The sequence below is a fragment of the Ambystoma mexicanum genome, chromosome 13 (genome assembly GCF_040938575.1).
Source record: "Ambystoma mexicanum isolate Mex_15411 chromosome 13, UKY_AmexF1_1, whole genome shotgun sequence".
NCBI classification, from domain to species: domain Eukaryota; kingdom Metazoa; phylum Chordata; class Amphibia; order Caudata; family Ambystomatidae; genus Ambystoma; species Ambystoma mexicanum.
This window is the reverse complement of record NC_090938.1, coordinates 595992883-596019908: the sequence shown is the minus strand read 5'-3', so window position 1 is coordinate 596019908 and position 27026 is coordinate 595992883. Positions and strand designations below refer to the sequence as shown.

General features: G+C 48.1%; 1 protein-coding gene across 2 annotated transcripts in view; it reads right to left on the bottom strand.

Annotated features, from left to right (window-relative positions):
* PLEKHH3 (pleckstrin homology, MyTH4 and FERM domain containing H3) overlaps positions 1-27026 on the bottom strand; it is a 315427-nt gene that overhangs the window by 49466 nt on the left and 238935 nt on the right. For both annotated transcript variants that reach the window (XM_069634421.1, XM_069634422.1), the window contains exons 4-6: positions 24831-25025; positions 22542-22699; positions 19028-19154 (exon numbers count right to left, since the gene is read on the bottom strand). In XM_069634421.1, coding sequence (XP_069490522.1) covers positions 19028-19154; positions 22542-22699; positions 24831-25025 — 480 coding nt within the window. The remainder of the gene's footprint in view (positions 1-19027; positions 19155-22541; positions 22700-24830; positions 25026-27026) is intronic.

Sequence of the window (27026 nt, the reverse complement as noted above, 5' to 3'; positions counted from 1 at the left end):
CAGCATTCAAGATAAGAATCCTGCTGTGGGGAGGCTAGCAGAGGCAACTTCAGGAGTCCTTCAAATGGGTCTGTGGCAACATCTGGATAGTGGTGGGAGCAAATCACAAAACTGGGCACACATTACAGTGGGACATCAGGAGCCAAATCACAGGAATGCAGAAATGGCTGTTGGATACCAAAGTCAGAGTTACTGTGGGACATCAGAGAAAATCACACTATAGTGCAAATTACAGTGGGACACCAGGGGACAAAATTACTGTGGGACACAAGGGAGCACAATTATAGTAAAGGACATCTTGCAAGGGGCGGAATTACGGCCTGACAGCAGGGAGCAGTGTTACAGTACAGCACAAATTATGCCGGGACACCAGGGCGTAAATCCCAACACAATACAAAATAATGGCGCGACACCAACGGGCAGAATTAGGGTGGTGAACCTTGGAGCAAACTCATAGCAAATCACAGATGACAGTGGGGCGCCAGGGGGCAGAATCATTGCGGTTGCCATCTCTTACTTGGTTGTGGAGCGTTCTAGATCTGGAGTGTGCCAAGACAGGGCAGGGGCGACACAGCAAAGAAGCACACGGGTGCCACCTATTCACCACCACCAGCTAAGGCAGCCACTTGCAGCAGGAGAGGGCTACAGTGCTTGTCCACGCGTAGAGCCGCCCATTTCACCTTACAGCAGGCAGGAGTGCTCGTCTCCTCCCAGAGGGGTCAGATTCATCATGATGCAGGGGCTAAGACTGCCCACCCCCCCTCGAGAGCTGAGAGAGGAGGGCTTCAGGGTCAGCCACAAGTTTGTGAGAGGTGAGGGCAAGAGTGCTCGACGCCTGCTACAGATGTGCATGAGGTCAGAGCTAGGGATGTTCAGTTATGGCCCCTTCCACAGCTGTCACGATTGCACGGGGGTAGAGGGGGGGGGTAAGAGTACTTGCCTGCACCTAGAGAGGTCATATGATCACAACAGGCAATGGCTACAGTGATCGTCTCCTCCTAGGGTTGCTGTATTATGAGAATAGGCCGGGGTTAGAGCCCTCACCCCCTCCTAGAGATTCCTAAGGATTATAACAAGGTGTGGCCTTCTCACAGCGATGTGTCCTTGGATTGCAAGAGGAGTGGGCTAGAGTGCTTGTCTCCACCTAGAGAGGTCATGACTTAATTGAGGAGGTCTAGAGTGCTGGCCTTCTTGCAGAGACGTCATTTGATTGCAAGAGGAGTGGGCTAGAGTGCTTGTCTCCACCTAGAGAGGTCATGACTTAATTGAGGAGGTCTAGAGTGCTGGCCTTCTCGCAGAGACGTCATTTGATTGCAAGAGGAGTGGGCTAGAGTGCTTGTCTCCACCTAGAGAGGTCATGACTTAATTAAGGAGGTCTAGAGTGCTGGCCTTCTCACAGAGATGTCCTTGGATTGCAAGAGGCATGGGCCAGATATCTGGCCTCCCCCTGAAGTTGGTGCCTCATTGCAAAAGGAGAGGACTGGGGCGTTGGTCACGTCCTGGAGATTTCAAATCATTTCATTCAAGTGTGTGTGTTGGGGGAGGGGGGGCTCGAGTGCTCCTCTCCTCATAGAGAAGCCATAGGGTTAACCCCCCCAACGCCATCCGTCCAAAAAGAGAACAGCCAATCAGGAAGCATTCAGCCTCTTTGCAAAACTGCGTCAAGGACAATGACACAAGGAAGAGCATTACCGGCCTGGCCACCAATCAATAGCGGCTCTGGCGCTGCCACTGCTGCATTGCTATTAAAAGCTGGTGTCTGTCAGTCAGGGGCCCGGAGGAGGGGAGTCTGCTGAGATGGCCTTTCGGGAGGCTGCTGCCAAACACTGATATGGCAGAGAAGAAGATCTGCAGGTCGGCTCTCCTGCGGACTCCTGAAGGTTAATGGAGCTCCAGCGCAATGCAATTACCGGCACGTCATCATCTGCACAAGAAATGAGTTGCGGGATTTATAGCAGGATCCTTTCCTCCTCATCGTGCCGGACGCATCTCCCACTGGCGTCCTGGGAGTGGGTCCAGATCCAGAAGCATGACAGCGGGTATATGCTCGGTCAGAAGCATGACAGCGGGTATATGCTCGGTCAGAAGCATGACAGCGGGTATATGCACGGTCAGGCTCATGACAGCAGGTGTATGCACGGTCAGAATCATGACAGCGGGCGTATGCACGGTCAGACTCATGACAGCAGGTGTATGCACGGTCAGACTCATGACAGCGGGCGTATGCACGGTCAGACTCATGACAGCGGGCGTATGCACGGTCAGAAGCATGACAGCGGGCATATGCACGGTCAGAAGCATGACAGCGGGTATATGCACGGTCAGAAGCATGACAGCGGGTATATGCACGGTCAGACTGATGACAGTGGGTATATGCACGGTCAGAAGCATGACAGCGGGTATATGCACAGTCAGAATGGGTATATGCATGGTCAGAAAAATGACAGTGGGTGTATGAACGGTCAGAATCATGACAGAAGGAATATGCACGGTAAAAATCATGACAGCAGGTATATACACGATCTGAATCAGGACAGTGGGTATATGCAAAGTCATAATCATGACAGCGGGTATATGCACGGTCAGAATCATGACAGCGGGTATATGCACGGTCAGAATCATGACAGCAGGTATATGCACGGTCAGAATCATGACAGCGGGTATATGCATGCTCAGAATCATGACAGTGGGTATATGCACAGTCAGAATGATGACAGCGGGTGTATGCGCGGTCAGAATCATGACAGCAGGTAAATGCACAGTCTGAATCATGACAGCGGGTATATGCACGGTCAGAATAATGACAGCGGGTATATGCACAGTCCGAATCATGACAGCGGGTATATGCACGGTCAGAAGCATGACAGCGGGTATATGCACGGTCAGAAGCATGACAGCGGGTATATGCACGGTCACACTGAATGCAGTGGGTATATGCACAGTCAGAAGCATGACAGCGGGTATTTGCACGGTCAGACTGATGACAGTGGGTATATGCACAGTCAGAAGCATGACAGCGGGTATATGCACGGTCAGACTGATGACAGTGGGTATATGCACAGTCAGAAGCATGACAGCGGGTATATGCCCGGTCAGACTGATGACAGTGGGTATATGCACAGTCAGAAGCATGACAGCGGGTATATGCACCGTCAGACTGATGACAGTGGGTATATGCACGGTAAGAATCATGACAGTGGGTATATACACAGTCAGAATCATGACAGCGGGTATATGCACAGTCAGAAGCATGACAGCGGGGGGTATATGCACGGTCAGACTGATGACAGTGGGTATATGCACAGTCAGAAGCATGACAGTGGGTATATGCACGGTCAGACTGATGACAGTGGGTATATGCACGGTAAGAATCATGACAGTGGGTATATACACAGTCACAATCATGACAGCGGGTATATGCACAGTCAGAAGCATGACAGCGGGTATATGCATGGTCAGAAGCATGACAGCGAGTTTATGCACGGTCAGACTGATGACAGCGGGTATATGCACGGTCAGAAGCATGACAGCGGGTATATACACGGTAAGAATCACGACAGTGGGTATATGCATGGTAAGAATCATGACAGTGGGTATATACACAGTCAGAATCCTGACAGCGGGTATATGCACAGTCAGAATTACAACAATGGGTATGTGCACTGTCAGAATCATGACAGTGTGGGTGTGCATGGTCAGAATCCCGAAAACACACGCTCAGAATTCTCACAGTGGGTCTTCGGAGTCAAAATTATTTCATTCCAAATTGATTACTCAAGTAATGAAAAGAGTGGGTAATCGTGGTCCTCATTATAGAAGTGGTGCTGCTTCAGGGCTCAGACTTCTAGCAGTGGGTATTTAGGATGAGAATTAGACCTGGGCAAACATGAGCGTTATGTTGATTTATACCACACACCGCTGCCATTTCCATGGTCTCCAGGGGCTCTATTATTAAAAGCAGTGGGGCTTTAGGACTCTTCTAACAGTGGTTATTTACTGTTAGCGTTTTCCCAGTGAGCATTCAGGGGTAGAATTTCACTGTCAAAATTCTAACAGCGGGTATTCTTTAAAGGTTCAATACCCAACATTGAGTATTTTTTAGAGCCAAAATGAAAAATGTGGGCATTGCTTTCAGGGTCCAACTTCTAACAGTGGGGGGGTTCCTTTCCAGTCAGAGTTCCACCCGTGCATATTGCATCTAGGGCCAGTATTCTCGCGATAGTAGCTGTTCTTTCCAAGGTCAGGATTAGGACAGCAAGTTTTCCTTCACAGCTATAATTCCATTAGTGAGAATTATTTTCAGAGCTAGACTTCTGATAGCTGGTAGTCGCACCCGGGGAAGGGCTGGAACAGCGGGCAAGAGCACGTTGTGTAATGCCGGTTGTTTCCAGTCACCCGAGGTCCTTTGGCGCCCTCTTGATTGTGGGGAGGCAACAGGAAATCTCGCCCCAATGCCTCCCCACCCTTCCCCGACCCCCAAAAACAATCCTAACCCCACCTCCCCCCATCCTCCACATGCCTGCTGGACCGTCCCGGCACTCCTCCTGCCCGCGGCCAGCATAGAAATGGAAAAGGGACAACGTCCTTTTTTATGGTGGCGCACATTTATTTTAATTTTTTTTTCTTCGGGTGTATGGGCTCACACATTCCACGCGGAGCCCATCTCCCGGAAAAAAAGTCCAACATTCACACCCCGGATGAACAACGGGGTGCGAGTGGCTATCACTTGTCGTGGGGCCAACATGGCCGGTCTCGGCCGACAGCCCTCGTCGAGGAGCTTGCTTCGCTCTGGCCTGGCTAGGCTTCGGTTGGTGGGCTGTTGGCAGTCTTGTGCGGCACCCCAAATCGGGGGGGTCATTGCCATATTATTATCAGCCAAACATCTAACAGAGGCAATGTATTTCAGGACACAAATGCGATCCGCAAGTATTCGTTTGAGGGCCAGTATTCGAATGGCGGGTATTGCTTTCAAAGTTACTATTCCAAAAGTGCGTATACTTTGCGGGGCCGGAATTCTAGCAGTGCACACATCTTCTGGGGCCAGTGTTCTAACACTGCGTGTTCTTATTAGGGTTGGAATTCGAACAAAATGTATTCAGTTCACAGGCGCATTGCTCAACATAGGGTATAACTTTCAGATCTACTCTTAAGACCAAAATTCTATTGGGGCGAGAAATTTAACAGCGGTTATTTTTTTCAGTCCCGAATTTTAACAGTGGGTATACCTTGAAGGGTCAGCATTTTAACAGTGACTATTCTTTTATGGCAAGAATTCTAGGACATGGATATCCCTTTATGGTCATAATTCTAGCAGTGGGTATTCTTTTTAGGCCTTGAAATCTAGCAGTAGGTACTGCTTTTAGGGTCCGAATTCTAACAGTGGGTAAACCGTCCAGTGCCAGCTTACTAGCAGTGGGCCTTCTGTTCAGTGCCAGCTTTCTAGCATTTGGGCCTTCTGTCCAGTGCCAGCTTTCTAGCATTGGGCCTTCCGTTCATTGCCAGAATTCTAGCAGTGGGCCTTCCTTCCAGTGCCAGCGTTCTAGCAGTGGGCCTTCCATCCAGTGCCAGCATTCTAGCAGTGGGCCTTCCATCCAGTGCCAGAATTCTAGCAGTGGGTCTTTTTTTCAGTGCCAGCATCCTAGCAGTGGGCCTTCTTTTCAGTGCCAGCATTCTAGCAGTTGATCTTCTTTTCAGTGTCAGCGTTCTAGCAGTGGGCCTTCCTTTCAGTGTCAGCGTTCTAGCATTGGGCCTTCCATCCAGTGCCAGCATTCTAGCAGTGGGCCTTCCATTCAGTGCCAGAATTCTAGCAGTGGGCCTTCCATTCAATGCCAGAATTCTAGCAGGGGGTCTTCTTTTCAGTGCCAGCATCCTACCAGTGGGCCTTCTTTTCAGTGCCAGCATCCTAGCAGTGGGACTTCTTTTCAGTGCCAGCATACTAGCAGTGGGCCTTCCGTTCAGTGCCAGCATCCTAGCAGTGGGCCTTCTGTTCAGTGCCAGCATTCTAGCAGTTGATCTTCTTTTCAGTGCCAGCATTCTAGCAGTGGGCCTTCCTTTCAGTGCCAGCATTCTAGCAATGGGCCTTCCTTTCAGTGCAAGCATTCTAGCAGTGGGCCTTCCTTTCAGTGCCAGCATTCTGGCACTGGGTCTTCCGCTCAGTGTCAGCATCCTAGCAGTGGGCCTTCTGTTCAGTGTCAGCATTCTAGCAGTGGGACTTCGCTCAGTGTCAGCATCCTAGCAGTGGGCCTTCTGTTCAGTGTCAGCATCCGAGCAGTGGGCCTTCGGTTCAGTGCCAGCATTCCAGTAGTGGGCCTTCCATTCAACGCCAGCATCCTAGCAGTGGGTCTTCCGTTCAGTGCCAGCATCCTAGCAGTGGGCCTTCCGTTCAGTGCCAGCATTCTATCAGTGGGCATTCCGTTCAGTGCCAGCTTTCTAGCAGTGCGCCTTCCGTCCAGTGCCAGCATTCTAGCAGTGGGACTTCCGACCAGTGCCAGCATTCTAGCAGTGTGCCTTGCGTTCAGTGCCAGCATTCTAGCAGTGGGCCTTCCGTTCAGTACCAGCATTCTAGCAGTGGGCCTTCCGTTCAGTGCCAGCATTCTAGCAGTGGGACTTGCGTTCATTGCCAGCATTCTAGCAGTGGGCCTTCCGTTCAGTGACAGCATTCTAGCAGTGGGCCTTCCGTTCAGTGCCATCATCCTAGCAATGGGCTTTCTGTTCAGTGTCAGCATCCGAGCAGTGGGCCTTCTGGTCAGTGCCATCATTCCAGTAGTGGGCCTTCCTTTCAGTGGCAGCATTCTATCAGTGGGCCTTCCTTTCAGTGCCAGCATTCCAGTAGTGGGCCTTCCTTTCAGTGCCAGCATTCTATCAGTGGGCCTTTCGTTCAGTGCCAGCTTTCTAGCAGTGTGCCTTCCGTTCAGTGCCAGCTTTCTAGCAGTGTGCCTTCCGTTCAGTGCCAGCATTCTAGCAGTGGGCCTTCCATTCAGTGCCAGCTTTCTAGCAGTGGGCCTTCCGTTCAGTGCCAGCTTTCTAGCAGTGGGCCTTCCGTTCAGTGCCAGCATTCTAGCAGTGGGACTTCTGTTCAGTGCCAGCTTTCTAGCAGTGAGCCTTCCGACCAGTGCCAGCATTCTAGCAGTGGGCCTTCCGACCAGTGCCAGCATTCTAGCAGTGGGCCTTCCTTTCAGTGCCAGCATTCTAGCAGTGGGACTTCCGTTCATTGCCAGCATTCTAGCAGTGGGCCTTCCGTTCAGTGGCAGCATTCTAGCAGTGGGCCTTCCGTTCAGTGCCAGCATTCTAGCAGTGGGCCTTCTGTTCAGTGCCAGCATTCTAGCAGTGGACCTTCCTTTCAGTGGCAGCATTCTAGCAGTGGACCTTCCTTTCAGTGCCAGAATTCTAGCAGTGGACCTTCCGTTCAGTGCCAGAATTCTAGCAGTGGGCCTTCCGTTCAGTGCCAGAATTCTAGCAGTGGGCCTTGCGTTCAGTGCCAGCATTCTAGCAGTGGGTCTTCCATCCAGTGCCAGAATTCTAGCAGTGGGCCTTGCGTTCAGTGCCAGCATTCTAGCAGTGGGTCTTCCATCCAGTGCCAGAATTCTAGCAGTGGGCCTTGCGTTCAGTGCCAGCATTCTAGCAGTGGGTCTTCCATCCAGTGCCAGCATTCTAGCAGTGGGCCTTCCATTCAGTGCCAGCATTCTAGCAGTGGGACTTCCGTTCATTGCCAGCATTCTAGCAGTGGGCCTTCCGTTCAGTGGCAGCATTCTAGCATTGGGCCTTCCTTTCAGTGCCAGAATTCTAGCAGTGGACCTTCCGTTCAGTGCCAGAATTCTAGCAGTGGGCCTTCCGTTCAGTGCCAGAATTTTAGCAGTGGGCCTTGCGTTCAGTGCCAGCATTCTAGCAGTGGGTCTTCCATCCAGTGCCAGCATTCTAGCAGTGGGCCTTCTGTCCAGTCCCAGCATTCTAGCAGTGGGCCTTCTGTCCAGTGCCAGCATTCTAGTAGTGGGCCTTCTGTTCAGTGCCAGCATTCTAGCAGTGGGCCTTCTGTTCAGTGCCAGCATTCTAGCAGTGGACCTTCCTTTCAGTGGCAGCATTCTAGCAGTGGGCCTTCCATTCAGTGCCAGCATGCTAGCAGTGGGCCTTCCGTCCAGTCCCAGCATTCTAGCAGTGGGCCTTGCGTTCAGTGCCAGCATTCTAGCAGTGGGTCTTCCACCCAGTGCCAGCATTCTAGCATTTGACAATTCCTTTTTAGAATAAGGCAGTGGATACTGCTTTTGCAATCAGAATTCTAACAGTTGGTGTTCTTCGCCCTTCCTAAAACTAGACAGAAGCTTGGGCTAAACGTTTCTCTGCATTACACCAAAGTCAGATATTTCTGGCCCACTTGTTTTGATCAGGTCACAATTTCATCATTGCCTGCTAACTTGACAAAGAACATATTTCATCGCCCTCTTCTTTTGCACGTGGGGAGTTTCTGTGAGATCGCATGCAAGACGTGAAAGACATGCCATGACCTCCACACGGCCCTGACACATGCTTTTCCTCTCCAGCTTTCCAAAAGTGTCCACATAGAGCATGCAGAGTCTGAAAAGGCACCAGGAGAGTTAGGGCACCTCTGCAGCTGCACAGGCTATGCAGGGGTGTTGCTAGGTCTTCAAAAGACCCGGGGCTACGCTGATGTCGGAACTGTCGGGACTGGCGGCTAGCTGCCTTTTGGTTGTAGCTCCTGAGATTCTATCCGGGGCTACAACCAAAAGATCAGGGGCTATAGCCCCCTTAGCCCCCCCCTAGCAACGCCTCTGAGGCTATGTAATCGCAGGTCCACCCACCACTGCCCTCCTGGATCAGCCAGGTGACCGTCCTCAGCGCTGGTCAATGGGCCGGATCATTACGGGTACGAGATCCGGCATCAGACGTCTTGCCGGATCTCGGACCCGGCCTGCATCAGCCCCGACAAGGCTTTACCGAGCCCTCAGCTTCGCCGAGGGAAGGCTCAGTGACCTAATCTGCTCTGTGCTCATTTCCCCAGCCGTCATTCTGCAGTTGCAGGCTCCATTTGCTCAGCCTGTTTTTTTTCTTCTGGCCTGAAAGGGACAACACAGGAATCAATGGGCCATGACTATCACTGGGGTGGGGGGCGTCCCTGTTAAAAACAGGCTTTCTACATGCTGGGCACCCTGTTTTCCAAATATGCATCTTACAATTTCATAGAGAAAAAAAGAAAAGTCATATTGAAACTCAAAAATGCTGCTTAAACTTGCATTGACCCTAGGCATATACCTGCGGTGTACCCCAAGGGTCCTGTATCGCCCCCATCCTATACAATATTTTCATCAGGCCACTCTAACGTCCCAGACTACCTCGGCATAGCTTACACCAACTATGCTGACGACACGCAAAACCTGATCCCACTCTCAGTCAATTACACAGATGACTCCATTACCCTCAACAACAGCTATTCCACAATTCAGGCATGAATGGCAGCTAACCATCTTTGCCTCAACAGCGACAAGACAGAAATCTTAATTGTCGCCACAACCAATGCATGTAAGTCGCTTAACAAACAATACCCTTCCTTCCAGATCGAGAAGTGTATAATTCCTGTCTCAACCACAGTAAAGACACTAGGAGTCTACCTTGATGCCTGGCTCACCATGTCCAGACAAGTAAGAGCCATTGCCTCTTCTGCAGCATACGCGCCATTGCCTCTTCTGCAGCATACTCCACTAAGGTCCTCAACGCAGCTAGACCCATCCTCACTAACAAAAACTGCCTTACCCTTGACCAGGTTATCATTGGCTCCAAGATCATCTATTTTAACATCTTATTTACAGGCACCTCAGCTGGAAATATTCATAAACTTCAAGTCATACAAAATAACGCCCCGGGAGCAGCCCTTAATATCCCGAAACAAGAACACATCTCCAGAGCTAGAAGAGAAGCTCACTGGCTCCCCATCCAGGAGCGGATCACCTTCAAAACACTACCCATTACCCGCAAGTGCCTCTCCAATACAGCACCCCCATACCTCGCCCAAAGAATCACCAAAGCCCATGCCTCAGGGACCACCAGGACCCCCTAGATGGACAGATTTGTTGTGCCTAAAGGGAGGAGATGCAAAGCTGGAGGCTCCAGCTTCCCCTACCGTGCTGCCACACTCTGGAATGACCCCCCCGGCCCCAAACCCTGAGAGCTGAGAAATCCTACTGGATCGTCATAAAGCTCTCAAAACTTGGCTCTTCTCCTAACCTGCTACCCCCTCTGCCCACCACGCCCATTTTGTCAGCTAATTAACAATACTTCACCAGCAGTAGACTGAACCGAAGGAGTGGATGAAACAAATGGAGTGGATGGAACAGATGGAATGGATGGAACAGGCAGAGTGGATGAAACAGGCAGAGTGGATGAAACAGGCAGAGTGGATGAAACAGGCAGAGTGGATGGAACGGATGGAGTGGATGGAACGGATGGAGTGGACGGAACAGGTGGAGTGGACAGAACAGGTGGAGTGGACAGAACAGGTGGAGTGGACGGAACAGTTGGAGTAGACGGAACAGGTGGAGTAGACGGAACAGGTGGAGTAGACGGAACAGATCGAATGGATGAACAGATGAATTGAATGGAACAGATGGAGTGGATGAAACAGATGGAGTGGATGGAACAGATGGAGTGGATGGAACTGATAACCACCATATTACACCACCATGCTTACTCTCTCCTATACACCAACACGCAACTAGAACACAGCGATACTATGACACATTCGGTATAGTTGTTCTCATACTAACACCAGCCACATACTCCTCATCATCCTAATTAAACATAAGCTAAGCACACTGCTAGCTTAAGCGGCTCCTCAGGCCTAACGCAGCCACAAATCAGTCTGGGCTTCATCCCTCCAGAATGAACACATATACCCGACCTCCCAAGCGCTGCACCTACCGCTAAGAAGCAGCTATCATACAACTACCACACCAGCTGCACACATATCGGGTGCACACATGCACCTTATGACTCTTTCTCTCTCTGACTTGAACTATGGTTCCTGAGGGCGTTCAACCTACCAGCGCTTTGGGATCATTCCAATGATACATACGGCGCTATAGAAATGCCAAGTAACATAACATAACATATAGTATTACCAACATGTATGATTTTGTTATGCTCTAATGTAACCATAATACTCCCATTGCTCCTTTGTGTCTACTCGACAAATACATGACCGTATGACTAAGCATGTCTCCTTGACTTGTACCTCCAACAGCGCCTCGGTGCCTCTGGGTTGTATGTGCTCTTTACAAATGAAATAAATAAAATAAATTGACTCGTTTTCTTTGAAATGTGTTTTTTTTTTTTGTTCGACTATCACAAAAACAACCTGTCATTTGTGTGTCCCTTCCTTTGCGTTTTATAACAGGTTATATGATATGCCTGTCAAACTGCTAATCGCAAGTAAATGCTTTTGTTGTGCTGACAGCAGTTATTAGAAAATGTATGGGTTCATGGGTGCCAACTTTTGATTTCCACTACAAGGGCAGAAGTACTCCCACTTCCGCCCTGAATATAACCCAGCGACCAGCTCAACCCATGCCCTGGCAAACACACTTTATAGCACTTGGCTTTTTTTTATAAGGAATTGCAAAAATTCATACGATTAACAACCAGTTTTTAATATATTACATTTCAGCAACTCTGTCTCAACCTGCTGAGCTCCCCTGGTAGCCTATTTCTGTAGAGCGTACCTATGGATCCCTTAATGTACTAAAAATCACTGCATTACCAACCGTATTTTGTGTGCACCACTAGCATGGAAGTGATTTACAGTGCAATTGATGTACAGTGTGGAGTTTGCAAAGAAGCAGCATGACAAAAATTGCACCATTTTAAAACTATTATTTGAACATTTCCTTTGAGAAAAGTTCAACTGCCAGCTGCGACCTCTTGGAAACTCCACCCCCTCCTTCAAATTATGCCCCCGCCCCGGCCCTTGTGGGCTCTCCCTTTATTTGTTTCCATTTCCACCACTGGGAATCCTCATTACTGCCAACCTATGCTCAGCCTGGTCCCCAGCCGTGTTTCCACACCCCTATTGGAATCAGCGTGGTTCACATTTATTTTATTTTGGTATTTATATAGCGCACATAAACCAGGAGGTATCTAGGCGCTTTGACTTAAGAATGCGGTTACAATAACTTAAAAGTGCAATGATCCACATTATCCACCGAGCACTTCCCGCCTGGAATTAGCCTGGCTCGCTTCCACCTACCTGTTCCGTCCCGGCTGACATCCACTCTGCACCTGCACTGCACTGCACTTGGAATCAGCATGAAGCAGGTCTACTCAGTGCTCCCATTCTCTGAAAAGCATGGTGTAAGTGCACCAACTCTTTCCAGCATGGGTAAGTGTCTTGTAACCGGGACTAATGTCCGGCAGAGGGACTCCCAGGACCCCCCTTGTTTTTTGCATATCTAAGTAACTTTGGGTCTCACCCTAAGTGACTAGGGGAATCCAGACGTGGACCCCTTGCTCACTATACTTAGAGAGGCACAGCTCCACCCTACTGATGAAGTCCAACCAGACCGAAACACGTGTCTGGGGTTGCTGTTGGTACTCTTGTTCAGAGGAGAATTGCTTAGCATTTCGGAACTGGACTGCCCTAGGGCAGGATAAAGACTGATATGTTTGGGATATTTCTCCTCTGTAGAGAGTAAGATAGTGAGCTAAAGACTCTGGGTAAGTCTCCCATAACCAGGACTAATGTCTGGCAGAGGGACTCCCAGGACCCCCCTTGGGACTCCCAGGACCCCCCTTGTTTTTTGGGACCAGCATGGTGTATGGGGATGCAGAGTGCAGCAGGCAGTGCCAGCAACCACTGGTCTCCTGAAATCAGCCTAGTGCACAGGCTACCATCTCGCCCACCAGGAATCAGTGCCCATGCAAACACCCCTTCCATGTTGAAGACAAAGGCACGCAGATGACCCCACCCCGGTTCAATCAAGGAAGCAGCGTGATGCACATGTGCCCAGGACTTCCATCTGGAATCGGTGCGCTGCATATGCAAACCACTTCCTAGTGGGAGTCGACATAGGGTATAGGCTCCTGGAATCTGTGGGCTGCCGGCTTACTTCACTACAGTACATTTAGGGCCCGATTCATGGAATGTTTTGCACGGTTCAAAGTGACTTTGCGCTGCGAAAATTAACTTTGCCCAGCTGACACAAAGCCTGATTTTTTGCAGTGGAAAGTCATTTTGTTCTGCAAAAATGACTATGCACGGACTTTGCACAGACGCTGCACTGCAATAATACATGCACAGTTCCGTGAATCAGGGTTTGTGTCAGCGGTGCAAAGTCACTTTTCAGCATGCAAAAAAATGCCATGAATCGGGCCCTTAAACGCCTATAATTGGCCGCCAATAAAGCATCCAGACATTTTGGGCCTGCAATTTTCTCTGCCTGCTTCAACAGTCCTTTTTCTACCTGCAGTTGTATCCTTTCTTTTGTGCTATTGTCTCCAGCTTTACCCCTTTGCCTTATTTATTTATCTCAAACTTAACCTTGTAATTCTTAGCGCCTTCTGTCTGCGCCTACTGCAAGTTTTTTCTTTTACTTCCAATGCACCATTTTTTGGTGCATGTTTCCAGACGTCCGTCGTGTCCCCAAAGAGTCACATACTGGACTCTGAACCTGCGCTCAGGAGGGTCAGTGTGGCATTTGACTGGGGGATTAACCGGTCACTTATTGGTGGCTGCCACAAGGATTCCTGGAAGTGTGTGCTAATCATTAAATGGGTGCTCCCTTTAATTCATGGGAGTGTGTGCTTGTGCAATACTGATGAAAGGACAGCGTGAGATTTTCTCATGTGTTCTCACGGTCACAGTGCAATGGTGAGCGTGGTAGATTGGGGTCTGAAGACACAACCATGTCGGATAAGCACAGGATTGGGGCCAACCCAAGCCCTGAGGAACCTTTTAGAGAGGTGCCCAGCTCGTGGCCCTCTCCGCCCTTCCAGGGACCCACAGGATGGCCCGCTGGAGGGCAGCGGTCTGGGATTTTCACCAGCATTCCAGCAAGGAGGAGACAGTCCCCCCTACACTCTGAGCTCACGATTGTATTGGACCCTTGTGAAATCCCACATGACCCGACTACAGGATCAGACAAGAAGACGGACTACAGGAGGTAGGCACAGGAAGGTCATCAATTTCCAGCGGCCTCTGGCTGCCTTAGGTTTTCGTGCCACTGAGTGAATGGGCGGAGGTACCGTGGTACGCTCTCGGTGCCCAACGTGAAGGCATCTGGGAAGACGAATCTATTCGGGTTGTGATCAGGTACAAAGAAAATAATAGGAGACCCCCGACCTATAACACGCGGTTTCTGTAAACACAGGGTAAAGCCACCTTTAAAGTTCGAACGCTTTGTTTAATGGACATTAGTCGGCAGATAGCACAGCGTGCTAAGCGCTCTCCACTGATAGCTGTATGCAGCCGGCTGTGGCAGATTCGAATCCCAGCAGGATCCACTCAGCCATTCATCCTTCCGAGGTCTATAAAACAAGTACCACTCTGTGGGATAGTAACGTCTTCTGTTATTTGAGCGCTCTGAGACCTATGGGTGTGCAGCAAGCACTATATAAGAAATACATTATTAATTATTATTATTCACTCAAAAAGAAATGTGCAACCGGGAAGGGGAAGGAGTGCAATGAATGGAGTCCTCAACCCCACTGAGTGATCATTGTATAGCTGCATTATTACCCCACTGATGTTGGAATGCCCCCCACGCACCTCCGACCCACGAGGAACCATAGCCCTCCCCTGCCCCATGAGCAAATGTGCTAAGAATTGGAGTACTGCCGTCTATCTGGAATGCACCCAGTCATCAGGTGCCACCATTTTGTATTTTATTTGTACTTAATTAAGCACCTGGCTCCACGCTAAGAACATCCTTGTCTCACTTTGTACTTGATTTGAATCTTAATGTTTTATTGTTGCGATTTAATGTCATGAGCCTAATGGATATTTCTGAGGCTGAATTACTGTTTGCTTAATTTACTTATGATGACATTTGATTCATTTCTTTCATCTTAAGCACTGATGCATTGTGTGTGTCTTATATACAGTGCAAAAGGCTTGTTTTCACTAGCCATAACCACTTCACACACAAAAAAAATATGAAAACAAAAGAAAATGAAGCACCTTCACCAAAGCGCTGAAGCAGAGGAAGTAAACTATACAAACGGACATCACGAGGGAAGAGAGCAAACCGCAAGCTTGAAGTTGATTCCAGCATTTGGGAGCCAGAAGGGAGGAAACACGGAAACGTGATTGGGCGCAAACTGCAAAGGGGAGGGGGAACAGTCCCAATAAAGTGAGATTGTGATCAGAAAGCACGGGAGGAGAATGACAAGACATCAGGGCAGGAGGATACGGAAGTGCCAGGACTTGCATGCAAAGACAACACAGAGAACATGGAATCACAGGCGAGAGTCACAAGTCAGCCATCACTAAGAGGACAGAGCAAGAGACAGAAGTGGCAGGAGAAAGACAAACAGCAGATTGATCGAGCTCAGAGAAGCCAGGTGATTAGCTGGAACACCAAGAAGGAGAGCAGCATAATAATTAAAAAGTTGCACACTTTTAATATGTAAACAATGATGTATTTAATTGTAACTACAGCAGTTAGCAATTGCATGACATTAATAAATGAAGAATATGGACAGGGACTAGTGGGGTTTTCTGTCATAAGAATATTTTGGCGACAAACGCCGCCAGATCGGCGGGCAATACTGACTGGTAACAGCCCACTAGAGTGAGGTGAAAGGTTTCAGTGAATAGAGGGTCTTTACCGAGTCAAGCAGCAGTTGCCATTAGTTACAGCCTGGCCACCAGGTATTACAAGCACCAGAGGCGAAAGATCTCGGTGTGAAAAGCAATAGGTGGGCTAACTCAGCGCCGTGCAGCCCGGCAACTATTGAAAGTGGTTGCCGGCGTGGGACCCTGGAACCAGCACTTCTGCCTGGCAAGGCTTTGGGAGGAGCTTGTAAAAACAAGAGGTGCTCATGGGCAGGTAAAGTGGCGATTCGGGGTGGGACAGGGGTGCAAGCAGGGCTTTAAGTGGGTAAGAAATCGGGAGGGGCCTCATTTGGGGGGCGTGGCTTGTGGGATGGGCGTAGCCTTAAAAACGTACACAAACCATAGTAAGGTACGCAAATATTGTATATATTTGTATTCGTACCTTACTATGGTTTGTGTAGTATGCAAGCCCTCTTTTATAAACATAGAAATATGTAACATATTTCTATGTTTATAAAAGATGGCTTACTTACATTTATATACATTTACGTGCCTTATTATGGTTTGTGTACTTCAAGATGGCTTGAAAAATACATAGGGCCTCATTACGACCCTGGCGGTAAGGGGTTTACGCCAGCGTTAGCTGCGCCGACCCCTTACCGCCAATTACGAGGTCCCCTAGCGCCATGGTGCTTTTAACACCTGCTTTTAGCAGGTGTTAAAATCCATGGCGCTAAGGGACCATGGAGTTAATTACGCCACCGTAATTTACGGTGGCGTAATTAACGCCTTCCCCACTCCCATTATGCCCTATGGGGCAAAAATGGGAATGGGGAAGGGTAAATGGGGATTGGGGACTTACCGCCCCGCCAAGGTCGGAATGGGGCGGTAAGTCCGCCAACCACCATGGCGTAAACGTAGTTTACGCCATGGTGGTAAAGTCACGGCCCAGGCGGTAACTTACCGCCTGGGTCGTAATGAGGCCCATAGTAAGGTACGCACACAAGTGTATAGCATTTATATATTTGTGTGCGTACCTTATGGTTTGTGTACATCTTTGTTAAACATTTCTATGTTTATAAAAGATGGCTTGAAAAGTGCACAATTCACGCCATCTTTTATAAACCTCGAAATATGCCGAGGAGTCCCCAGGTTCGCCGAGGGTTAAAGACGCCTCGGCGACCTGGGGAAACAAAGGCACAGTAACGTCCTCTGCAGTGGAGTAACTTTGAAGAAAATGTTGGGGGGGGACATGACATCTGAAGAAAAGGTGCCCCAGCCAAACGAATGGGGACAAAATGGTGCGCCATGAAAGTTGGGGGGACAAACACCCCTGCCCCCCCTAAAATTACGCCCATGGTCCTCTGGTGACCCCTCGTGCGAGGGGTCACCGGAGGAAGTTACAGTGACTGACAGGAGTGCCAGCCAGCTACAGCGAAGCTGGGGCTGGCTGGCACTTCTGTCAGCTTGCCTGACCCAATGGCGGGCGCATTTCCCGTCGTGGCTGTGGCCGCGACGGGATAATGCATTGCGCCAATGTTGTGGTGGGACCACGGGCCCCGGCAGGCCCCAGCCAACTTGAAGTACTGGGTGCACAAGATGGCCTCCCAAAAGGCTATAGGGGGAGGAGCAGAACGGAGGACGACAGCAAAGCAGTACACTGTGATTGGGTAGTAGAAAGAGGGAGGGCAGCGCCCCTGCCCCACCCCCCCACTAAAAGCAGGGATGTTAGATATGGTAAGAAAGGATAGAGCCGGGGGAGTCAGGGATTTCAACAGTAGGGCCGAGCCTGGGGGTCAGGCCTGATCCTAGCACCCCAACAGAGACCGAGCCCATGAAATCCCTGGCTCCCCAAGAAAAAGTAACAAAATTAAACACGGCCCTGGCGAGCCACCATCAGGGCTGCGTTAATTTATTTTCATATATGAGTTTTTATTTCCATTTTGCCTGTGCGGCGCAGGCAAAATGGAATGAAATGCCCATTTTTTTTATTGCCACTGGGCAGCCATGGTGGGGCTTGTGGCATCCGGGGGTACCGGCCCAAAAGGGGGGACAGGCTGGAGCCCCCGTTGGAGCCCGGTCCGGGCCTCGCCAGGCTAGCCCCCCTTTAGGGAGGGACCAGCAGCAAGTTGGCTCATGCTGACTCGTCACACATCCAGAAGCCCAGTCATGTATATATGTATATATATATATATATATATATAGCGCTAATCAGAGGCCTGTAAGGCATAGGGGCACTAGTCATGACAGACAACAGATAACAATAACTAAGCATAGCTGTGCTTGGCTACACCAGTACAGGTGGAAATATTGAATCAGGCGAGTATAGGCACGCAGCATCCACCACATGCATCTGCTCAGGTGAGAAGCCGCATGTGTGCTATTTAAGGCAAGGCTCCCCGGTCAGCTATGCGAGTTCAAGAAATCCCGGTTACAGGTCTGCAGGAAAGAGGCTACAGAGGCAATCTGTGCCGGTGAGCAGCAAAGGTAAAAGGTCATGTGCACAGGTGAGCCGGCAGGATCACACCAACTCACAAGGCAATCGCTCATAAAGGAGCCAAAGTTCACTAGCGCGCTTGGAAGCCCGGGCTCACTTCAAAAGCACATCTGCGTTCACAAACCTTCTCACAACAGGACACAACGGCTACCAACCAAAAGGCAAAACCAAGCTCAGCGAACGGTGCTAACCGAACTGAAGCTGCCAACAGCACATCACTGCTCTCTTGCACCTTTCCCCGTTCGATCCCACTAACTCACCCCACCCCCTTTTCCCTTTTTCAGATCCGCCACAGCGCGGTACAAGTATCCTTTAACATTAACATAATAAGATTCTTATTGGCAGCTTTTTTTGTGTAATACATTTTTATTGAAATGTATACAATTGCAGAAGTATATTCGAGTAAAAAATTCAACAAAGTATAATGCTTAGATTCAATATAGTTGGCATTATGAGACGAACAAGGAGTGAAGATTAGACAAACACGGAAACAAAAGGAAAAGGAGGGGGATAGGTTATAGTAACAATTAATAAAAGCAATTTTAAGATTCATATTGAATTGATTACTGATTAAGAAATATATTGAAAACCTCCTGGTTTTATTAAAATACGGGAGTATTGTTGCAGGAAAAAGCATGACATTTTTCAATTCGATGAATAGAACAAATGAAATTCCACCACATCTCTTATTGCCAGCTTTAACCCAGCACCCCGCCCCCACTGCCAAACAAGCCCACCAAAGCCCCTCTACTCACTGCTTTGGTCCACTTTCGTGCCATAGGAGAAGGGCAGCAGCGAGGCGTAGAGTGGGCTGGCGGTGTGCCGCAGAATGGGATTGTGTTTGTAGATCTGTTCCACAATCTCCAGGCTCGAGCAGTGTGCCTGAAAAAGGAAGCAAATGCAGGAAGGTGGGTTCACAAACTAAGAGCAACATAAAAAATGCGCAATGTGTGCAAGCAAACAAACTCCCCCCAACCCCCCTTTGAAATTCACAGCTAGAAAAGTTTAAACTACATTTTTAGCTCGGGCTATTAGGTTGCACTTGCGCCACCTATAAGTTGAAACTATTGCATTAGAGTATAGCTAGGGAGGAATGGCATATGAGGGACACACAGCTTGTAGGTGTGGTTTGGTTATTTGCCCAGGGCCATGCTAATCCATATGACCATTCCCAGCCAGATCCTGCCCCTCCCCGCCAAAATACCTTCTCCTGGGAACTTTGAGCTTGATTTACCATCAAACTTTTCCCTCAAAGTGCCTGCCAGTGTTTTTTCAAAGCAGTCGTCTGAGAGTTAATGGTTTGATTAGAGTTGTAAACCTACTACTGGTGTAATAAAAATGTCCTAACCAGGTTGTCTTCAGTAACTCTTTATAAGCACTCTGCGTGTCCTTCACTGAAGTCTTATTCAAACAAGCAATGGGAAAGCAGTTTTGGCTTGTGTATATGTATTAGGCATTTGCCAGGCACTGCTATTAGATGCCTAGGTACCCGCACCATGTGGCACCTGCTACCATCAATAGCCAGTTAATACCACTACAGCTGTGCCTGGCAAGTGCCTTTCCCATGCCTGCACCAAAGTCCAAACTGTTGGCATTGCCAATGCTTGTTTAACTTAGTCTTAGTCATTCTGACTGCTGCAGCGGTGGAAATCCAAAGTTAAGCATTGCTCTAGGATTTCTCAATAAAGACCCGAGGAGCAGGACATAAGTAGCTGTAGCTTTTAGCTGGCAAAGCTGAGCAGTTTCCCACAATTTCCAGCAGCGGGGTGTGTGGTGGCCAGAGTTATGCCAAGTGCTGGTGATTGGGCTGGCTCTCGCCGGATCCGAGATCCGGCACCAGACGTGTAGCCGGATCTCGGGAGTCAGTGCTGGAAACAAAAAAAAAAAAGCCTGCGAGAAAACTGTACCTTCCTCTGGTGACCCGTGCAAGGGGTCACAAGAGGAAGTTACAGTCCTCAGCCATGACCCGGTCCTCAGCCACGACCTGGTTTATTTATTTATGCAATGTTTGTTAGATGCCTGTATCTGACAAACATTGCATGAATAAATAAATACCCCAGCTATTAACATTGAAACTATCACATACATTGCAGCCACCCAACTGCTTTCAGAGGGGAGCTGCAGGAGCTGTGCTGGGTGTGGTTCAAGTAAAAGAAAACGTTGCTTACAGGGAACAGAAATCACCCTGTTTGAATAGTACCAAAGGGGGAGTTTTCTTTTTTTTTTATAAAATGGGATGCAAATTGTGCATTTTAAAGAATATTTACTCGGCAACACTGGACAAAACTATTATCCGCATAGTGAAGTAACGCATCACCAGTGCCATGGAAGGGGTTTAAAGTTGAATTGATATATAGTTTGGAAAAGAAGCGACATGAAAGAAATAGCGCTGTTTTAAACTATTATTTTGGACATTTCCTTTGATAGGTCAACTGCCAGCTCCACCCCCTAAACCCCACCTCCTCAGGAACTGCCCCCCAAAACTCCGCCCCCACAATGCCCTTGTGGGATCCCCCACTAATTTTTTTCCATTTCCACCACTGGTTATGCCCTGATCGATTGGAATGCCTGACACTCGAATTTGAGTCATTGGGCCTCATTACAACCCAGGCGTTAAGTTCCCAACTTTACCACCATGGTGTAAACTCCGTTTTTCCCCATGGTGGATGGCGGATTTTCCGCCCCATTCCAAGGTGAGTGAGGCGGTAAATCCCCATTCCCCATTTACCCTTCCCCATTCCCAGTTTTGCCCCATAGGGCATAATGGGAGTGGGGAAGGCGCTAATTACGGCACCGTAAATTACGGTGCCGTAATTAGCACCAAGGCGGGTTAGCGCCTTGCATTTTAACGCTTGCTAAAAGCAGGCGTTAAAATGGTAATCAGGCGTTAAACCCTTAACGCCTGGGTTGTAATGCGGCCCATTGGGTTTTTACATGCATTAAATTTGGGCATTAGATAATGAATCCACGTGGCGTATAGGCATTCAATGCCTATTTGCAAGTGCAGCCTTTCATACTGCTTATTTTGGATTTATAATGCAAGCATAGCCACAGCTGAAGGAGGTGACTGTTAACGTCCGATATGCGTTAGACACTGATTGCGCCCAAAGGGCTGTTTGACTACAGAGGCATATTTTGAACACTAAATGAAAGTAAGCGACTTTATGATGATGGAAATTTTAGGTTATAGAACATTTTAAATCACTCTCGTCTTTGTTTGATTGGTTGTTTTTTTTTTTTTTCCCTTTTTTTTTCTTTGACTTTTAGGCCTTGATGTGTGGCTAGGAAGTCTTTGACATTTTAATATTCTTGATGGTTCAGCATTTTATGAGTTGTATATTCGTTTTTAAGAAATCAAATTGTAAAGTTGATCAATTCAGCTATATCAATAAAAAAAAAAATGCCTGACATTTCAGACAATGATACGGGATAAAGCGTCCTGGCCACCCGACTAGCCAGGATGCCTTTACTGGCTGGAATTTTAAGCTTCCCTGATTAGGTGTAATTCTGCACAATTATAGGAGCTGGTGGGTGAAAAATCACAAATCTCACACACCAAACGACATAGCAGAGTTAAGGGATTGTGTGCCCAATCCGCGATTCCCACTTGCATTACTGAAACCGATACTGCGCCGTCCTCGGCCCGGTGGGGTGGCGGCAAACTGTACTGCGGTCAGAGGGGCGTTTCCCCTGTGAAAGGCATGACATTTGCCAATTCCAAGCATAGAAATCCATCAATGCCAAGTGAAGCACTGCGAGCCTGCGCCATTGCAGCCCAGAAGAATCTACTGTATGGTTGCATGATCACACGTGCAGAGGACCCTGGTTCCTCATTGTGTTCAGGGGAAGGATTTTTAACAAAGCTTTTTCATTTGGATATCTGTGGGTCAAGGCCTACCATTTTCTTAGTGTTAGGCTGTTTTGTTAGTGAGAAGCCATTTTGTTAGTGGGGAATCATTTTCTAGAGGATAACGATTTGGTTAGAGGGACGCCTTCTTCTTTGGAAGGCCGCCATCTTGTTAAGTGCTGAATGCATCGGCAGGTAAAAAAAATAAATAAATGCCCTGGCCAGGATTTTATTTTTTAGAAGACAGGGCATTTTTCTCTTAGAGATCCAATGCAACAAATCTGGTCTTAATACGGCAGGGCGTGTCTTAAAATGACAGCAGGCTGCGCCCCCAGGGAGATGACTGTGTGAATGAATAAACACAGGAACTAAATCGGAATTGAAATGAATTGAACACCTGAAATTGCACACAAGCATCTTACCTCCAAGTCCTTCATGAGCAGTTGGGTGGGCGTTTCAAGAGGCGCTTTGCTGTCGATAACCTTTTGGATGGCGCAGACCCAATGCACAGCCTCGTTCAAGTGCTCTGTGTACAGCTGGTATAGATGCTTGCGCCCGAACACAGTCACGTTCCAGTAACCTAAGGAGGAAGGAAGCATGATGGAAAGAGGTGAGGCGTCAGCAGGCACAGGCCGTGTACAAGAACCTCTATCTGCCTTTTTATTGTCATGTCTGGGGTGGAGCAGGGCATGTGATAGGATACGTCATCCTGAAGGCACCTCAGCACAGATTCAGCGGTAAGGGCAGTCAATTGTGTACACTGCGATTCCCTCTAAAATGGCGGCGGTGTGCCCGCAAAAGCTCGAAGAACCACCAGGCGACCACGCGCGTGGATACAGAAGACCGGACTATAGTTCTCATCAGGGGCGTTGCTAGGGGGCGGCTAAGGGGGCTATAGCCCCTGATCTTTTGGTTGTAGCCCCGGATAGAATCTCAGGAGCTACAGCCAAAAGACTAGCTAGCCCCCAGTCCCAACAGTTCCGACATCAGCGTAGCCCTGGGTCTTTTCCAGACCTAGCAACTCCCCTGGTTCTCATAGGAGTGCTTATCAGGCCACAACAGGGAGCACATGGTTCTAGCTTATTTTATTTTTTTGCTAGCTTTTCAGGGAGGTGGTGCAATCTTGGCAAATTTGGATTTCTGACATACAACCCATCCCAAATGTTTAGTCAGAAAGATGTGAGCAAAATCAACAGGGCAGACGGCAGCATGTTCAAAGATTATTGGTACAGCATTATAAACGGATCTGTGTGCACTGGTGTAAGAGGCTATGCCTTAACCGCAGCAGTGACAAAGTACATATGTGCCGCTACGTGCAAGATATTGTATCTTAATAGTGCTAATAATAGGTATGTATATCCTATGAGCTTTGAAAAGACATGGAGTAGTTATTCGAATAGTAAAAAAAAAAATTTTTTTGTTCAGCAAATTATTTAAATACCCTTCAGATTAGTAATCGACATGGGATTATGAGCCAATATTTATTCAGTCTGAGTTGGCTCTCCCTAAATATTGCATTGCTGCCTTAGACGTTACTGCCTTTACCCAACATGCATTTCGACTCCATGTGGTCCCTTGCAATGGCAAATCTGAGGTTCAAACAGATAAGTTTGAGAATTCTTTTTACATTCAAATTGAATAGAGAAGCCCTATTACAAATGTGAAGTCAAAATATATTTTGAGCAAATATTCAAAAAAATAGTCTCGCGTTTTGCATCCCACCGGGAGCTAGTCAGTTGAGCTCCTGATCATGTGATAATCCTGCTATAAGCAATCCCGTTCCTTATTCTGCCAATTGAACATTTGTTTAGTTTGGGCTCAATTGTAAAGTCTAATTTATCTAATTAGAATACATATCATGTAGCATTTTTGGGTTCAAGTCTCAAATGCTCTTCTCTCGAACTCATTATTACGTTTTGTCTCTTTATATGTCCTTTTAGGTATCACTCTTTTGAGATAGAATGTTGGGGTGTAGTTACAACCCTGGCGTACTCGGCATTGGCTCACGCGTGTTTTTGGCGATCAAACATGCACCATTCAGAAGGGTGTTTAAATAATTTGCTGAAAAACAAAATAGGTTTTTACTAGAATAAACTAATGTATGACTTTTCAAAGCTCAAAGGATATGTTGCTGGGGGCCTAGGGAACTAAGCGTAAGGGCTTTGCCGCATGTGTTTTCTTGGGCATGGCTTCAACATGCCCAGGCTCCCCATGTTCCCTTGCAGGGTCTTTGCCACCCTCATATAACTTTAATGGCTGAAATGCACACACGCATAACAGCACCTCCCAATTATCTCAAATTTTTGGACTCCGGTCCCTCCGAGGACATTCAACCCACAGCGCGTTGGGACCATCATTATGGTGAAAGGTGCTATACAAATGACAACATGAATGAATAGATGAACGCAGTCAGTAATTTCCAGTGTGCAACATAGAATACAGTTGAGTCCCACAATACATTCAGTCCAATTGTACACATAGCTCCTCCACCGTTTCTTTCTCATGCCTTCCTGTGCATCTTATCTATCCCTCGCCCACATACCAACTATCTATGCAACTTGGCTTCCACCACCACTACTGAATGTTCCATCATACTCTTCCTCTGCCTCTCTGACAGCTAACGTGCTTCAGCGCCATAAACTATGGCAAGGGGTGCTCTACAAATGCAAGATAATATAACATAACAAGCTGCGGACAGTACCAACACATACCCGTTTCCTTGTAGGACTGCTTGTCAGGCCACCGCACAGAGCACAGGCTGGTCAGGACGAGGGTTCCCAGTTGCTTAGCATTCTTCTCGCTGCTGGTGTAGTAGTCCAGTGAGTCCTGCGTTAGCACAAACCAGTAGCTACGAAGACGTATCCAAGGCGTTTTCACACCACCCTTCACTTCCCTCTGTAGCCACCCTAAAAGACAGGTTGCAAGACCAAAATGCTATAAAAAAAAGTCTTGAGGACCTCTGCACCTTCTAATCCTCCAAAGCAACAAGCACAATTATTTTTTTCAGGATCACATAGTGAGCTGGCACCAGGACACTTAACTTAGAACAAAATAAAACACAGATCGCAAATAAGTGAGACATGAAGGGCACGTGCATGCAGACATCGCTGGTGTGGGCCACTAAGTAACAGTAGCCCGTTGACAGTCATCTGGTCACTCTACGGCAGGGGCCTGCAACCTTTGGCTCTCCAGATGTTTTGGACTACAATTACCATGACCCCTTGCCACTGACTGACTGATGGCTAGGAATGATGGGAGTTGCAGTCCAAAACATCTGGAGAGCCAAAGGTTGCAGACCCCTGCTGTACGGGGTATGGTGACCAGATGACTTAAGGTCACTGTGATTAACATTCTTAGAGTTGGAGTCTTGGTTATCTTTATTTTATTTATTTATTCATTTGGATTTGTAAAGCACACTACAGCCCTCGGGCATCGAGGCGCGGTTTCATGAAGATGTCTTAGTTCATCCGACTACAATGGATATAAAAGCACTAGATATTAATCATTTGCAAGAAGAAAGACCAAGACTGTAGAGGTGCTGGCAGCCCAGGTGACATGGAGTCATCTTGTCACCCCACATATGCATAGTAACGGAGCCCCCCCCAGCCCCCGAGGCAGGTCTTCCTTCACAACAATTGCTGTTTTCCTGCGCCCAAATAGTTTGCCAAGATTTCTCTGCAGCAACAACAGAGCTTTTCAGGAGATAAAAAACTAAAATTTCAAAAATGAAAACATTCCATGTATATTGATTAAATACAGGAGTCTGCAACCTGTGGCTCTGCAGATGTTTTGGCCTGCATATCCTGTGATGTCTCACTATCGACTGGACTAGGTGGGGCTGATGGGAGTTCTAGTCCACGACTGGAGAGCCAAAGGTTGCAGAGCCTTGGTCTAAAACAACTAATTCCATTTGGGCCATATTTTATTTTTGGAAACCCTGCACATTATGAAATTAAGCCACGATGGAGTATTAAAGGTTAACAGCTGCAGTTGAAATGTTACCTGCCACAGATGTCGCTAGGGTGGGGGCGGGGGGCAGACTGGGGGAGCTATAGCCCTGGGTCTTTTGGATGTTGCCCCCGATAGACGTTCAGAGGCTACAACCAAAAGGCTAGCTAGCCCCGAGTCTCGACATTAGCGTAGCCCCAGATCTTTTACAAACCTAGCAATACCCCTGTTATACCTGCCAATTAGTATTTCCATGGTCTAAGCTAGATAATCCCCTGAGGGACCCAGGGACCCACACGCAAGAAGGGAACACTTGCTGTACAGAATTCAATAGACACATTCCAGCTTCACATTTGCAGCCAGTGATTGCAGTCTGTGATGCCATGACCGCAGGACAACAGAATTCTAATAATGCTGTGACAATTAAGAACGTAATGCATTCTGGGAGCTATTCTTTGTTCAAGTAGCTGGAACAAACTGGGCTAACACACCAGATTACAATGGATTATTAAAGGGGAGCCAGCCATTATGGGAAGCGACCGAGTTACCCATCATGCCATAGGAGCTGGACCTACACCCCGTCTTCACATTCAATTTATTTACTTCCCAATTAATGTATCAGATTGTTTACAGGGGCTCCGGACAGCCTTACCAAATCTTCAGAGCATATTGTGACATTGATATGATAGGTTATTTATATGCAAAATACCCAGAGGTTTCTAAGCACAGACCTGGGGATCGAACCTGTGTTGCTCTGCGTCGTCTTGTTTCCAAGGTGAGCACGTTGCCCCTGAGCTTTGCTCCCGAGACACAAGCAATCCTTCCATTAGATTACATTTTGATTTGATTTGATTGGTTATTTGTAACGCGCTTAATACCCAGAGGTTTCTAAGCGTGGACCCGCGGATCTGTGTTGCTCTGTGTCGTCTTGCTTCCAAGGTGAGCACGTTGCCCCCGAG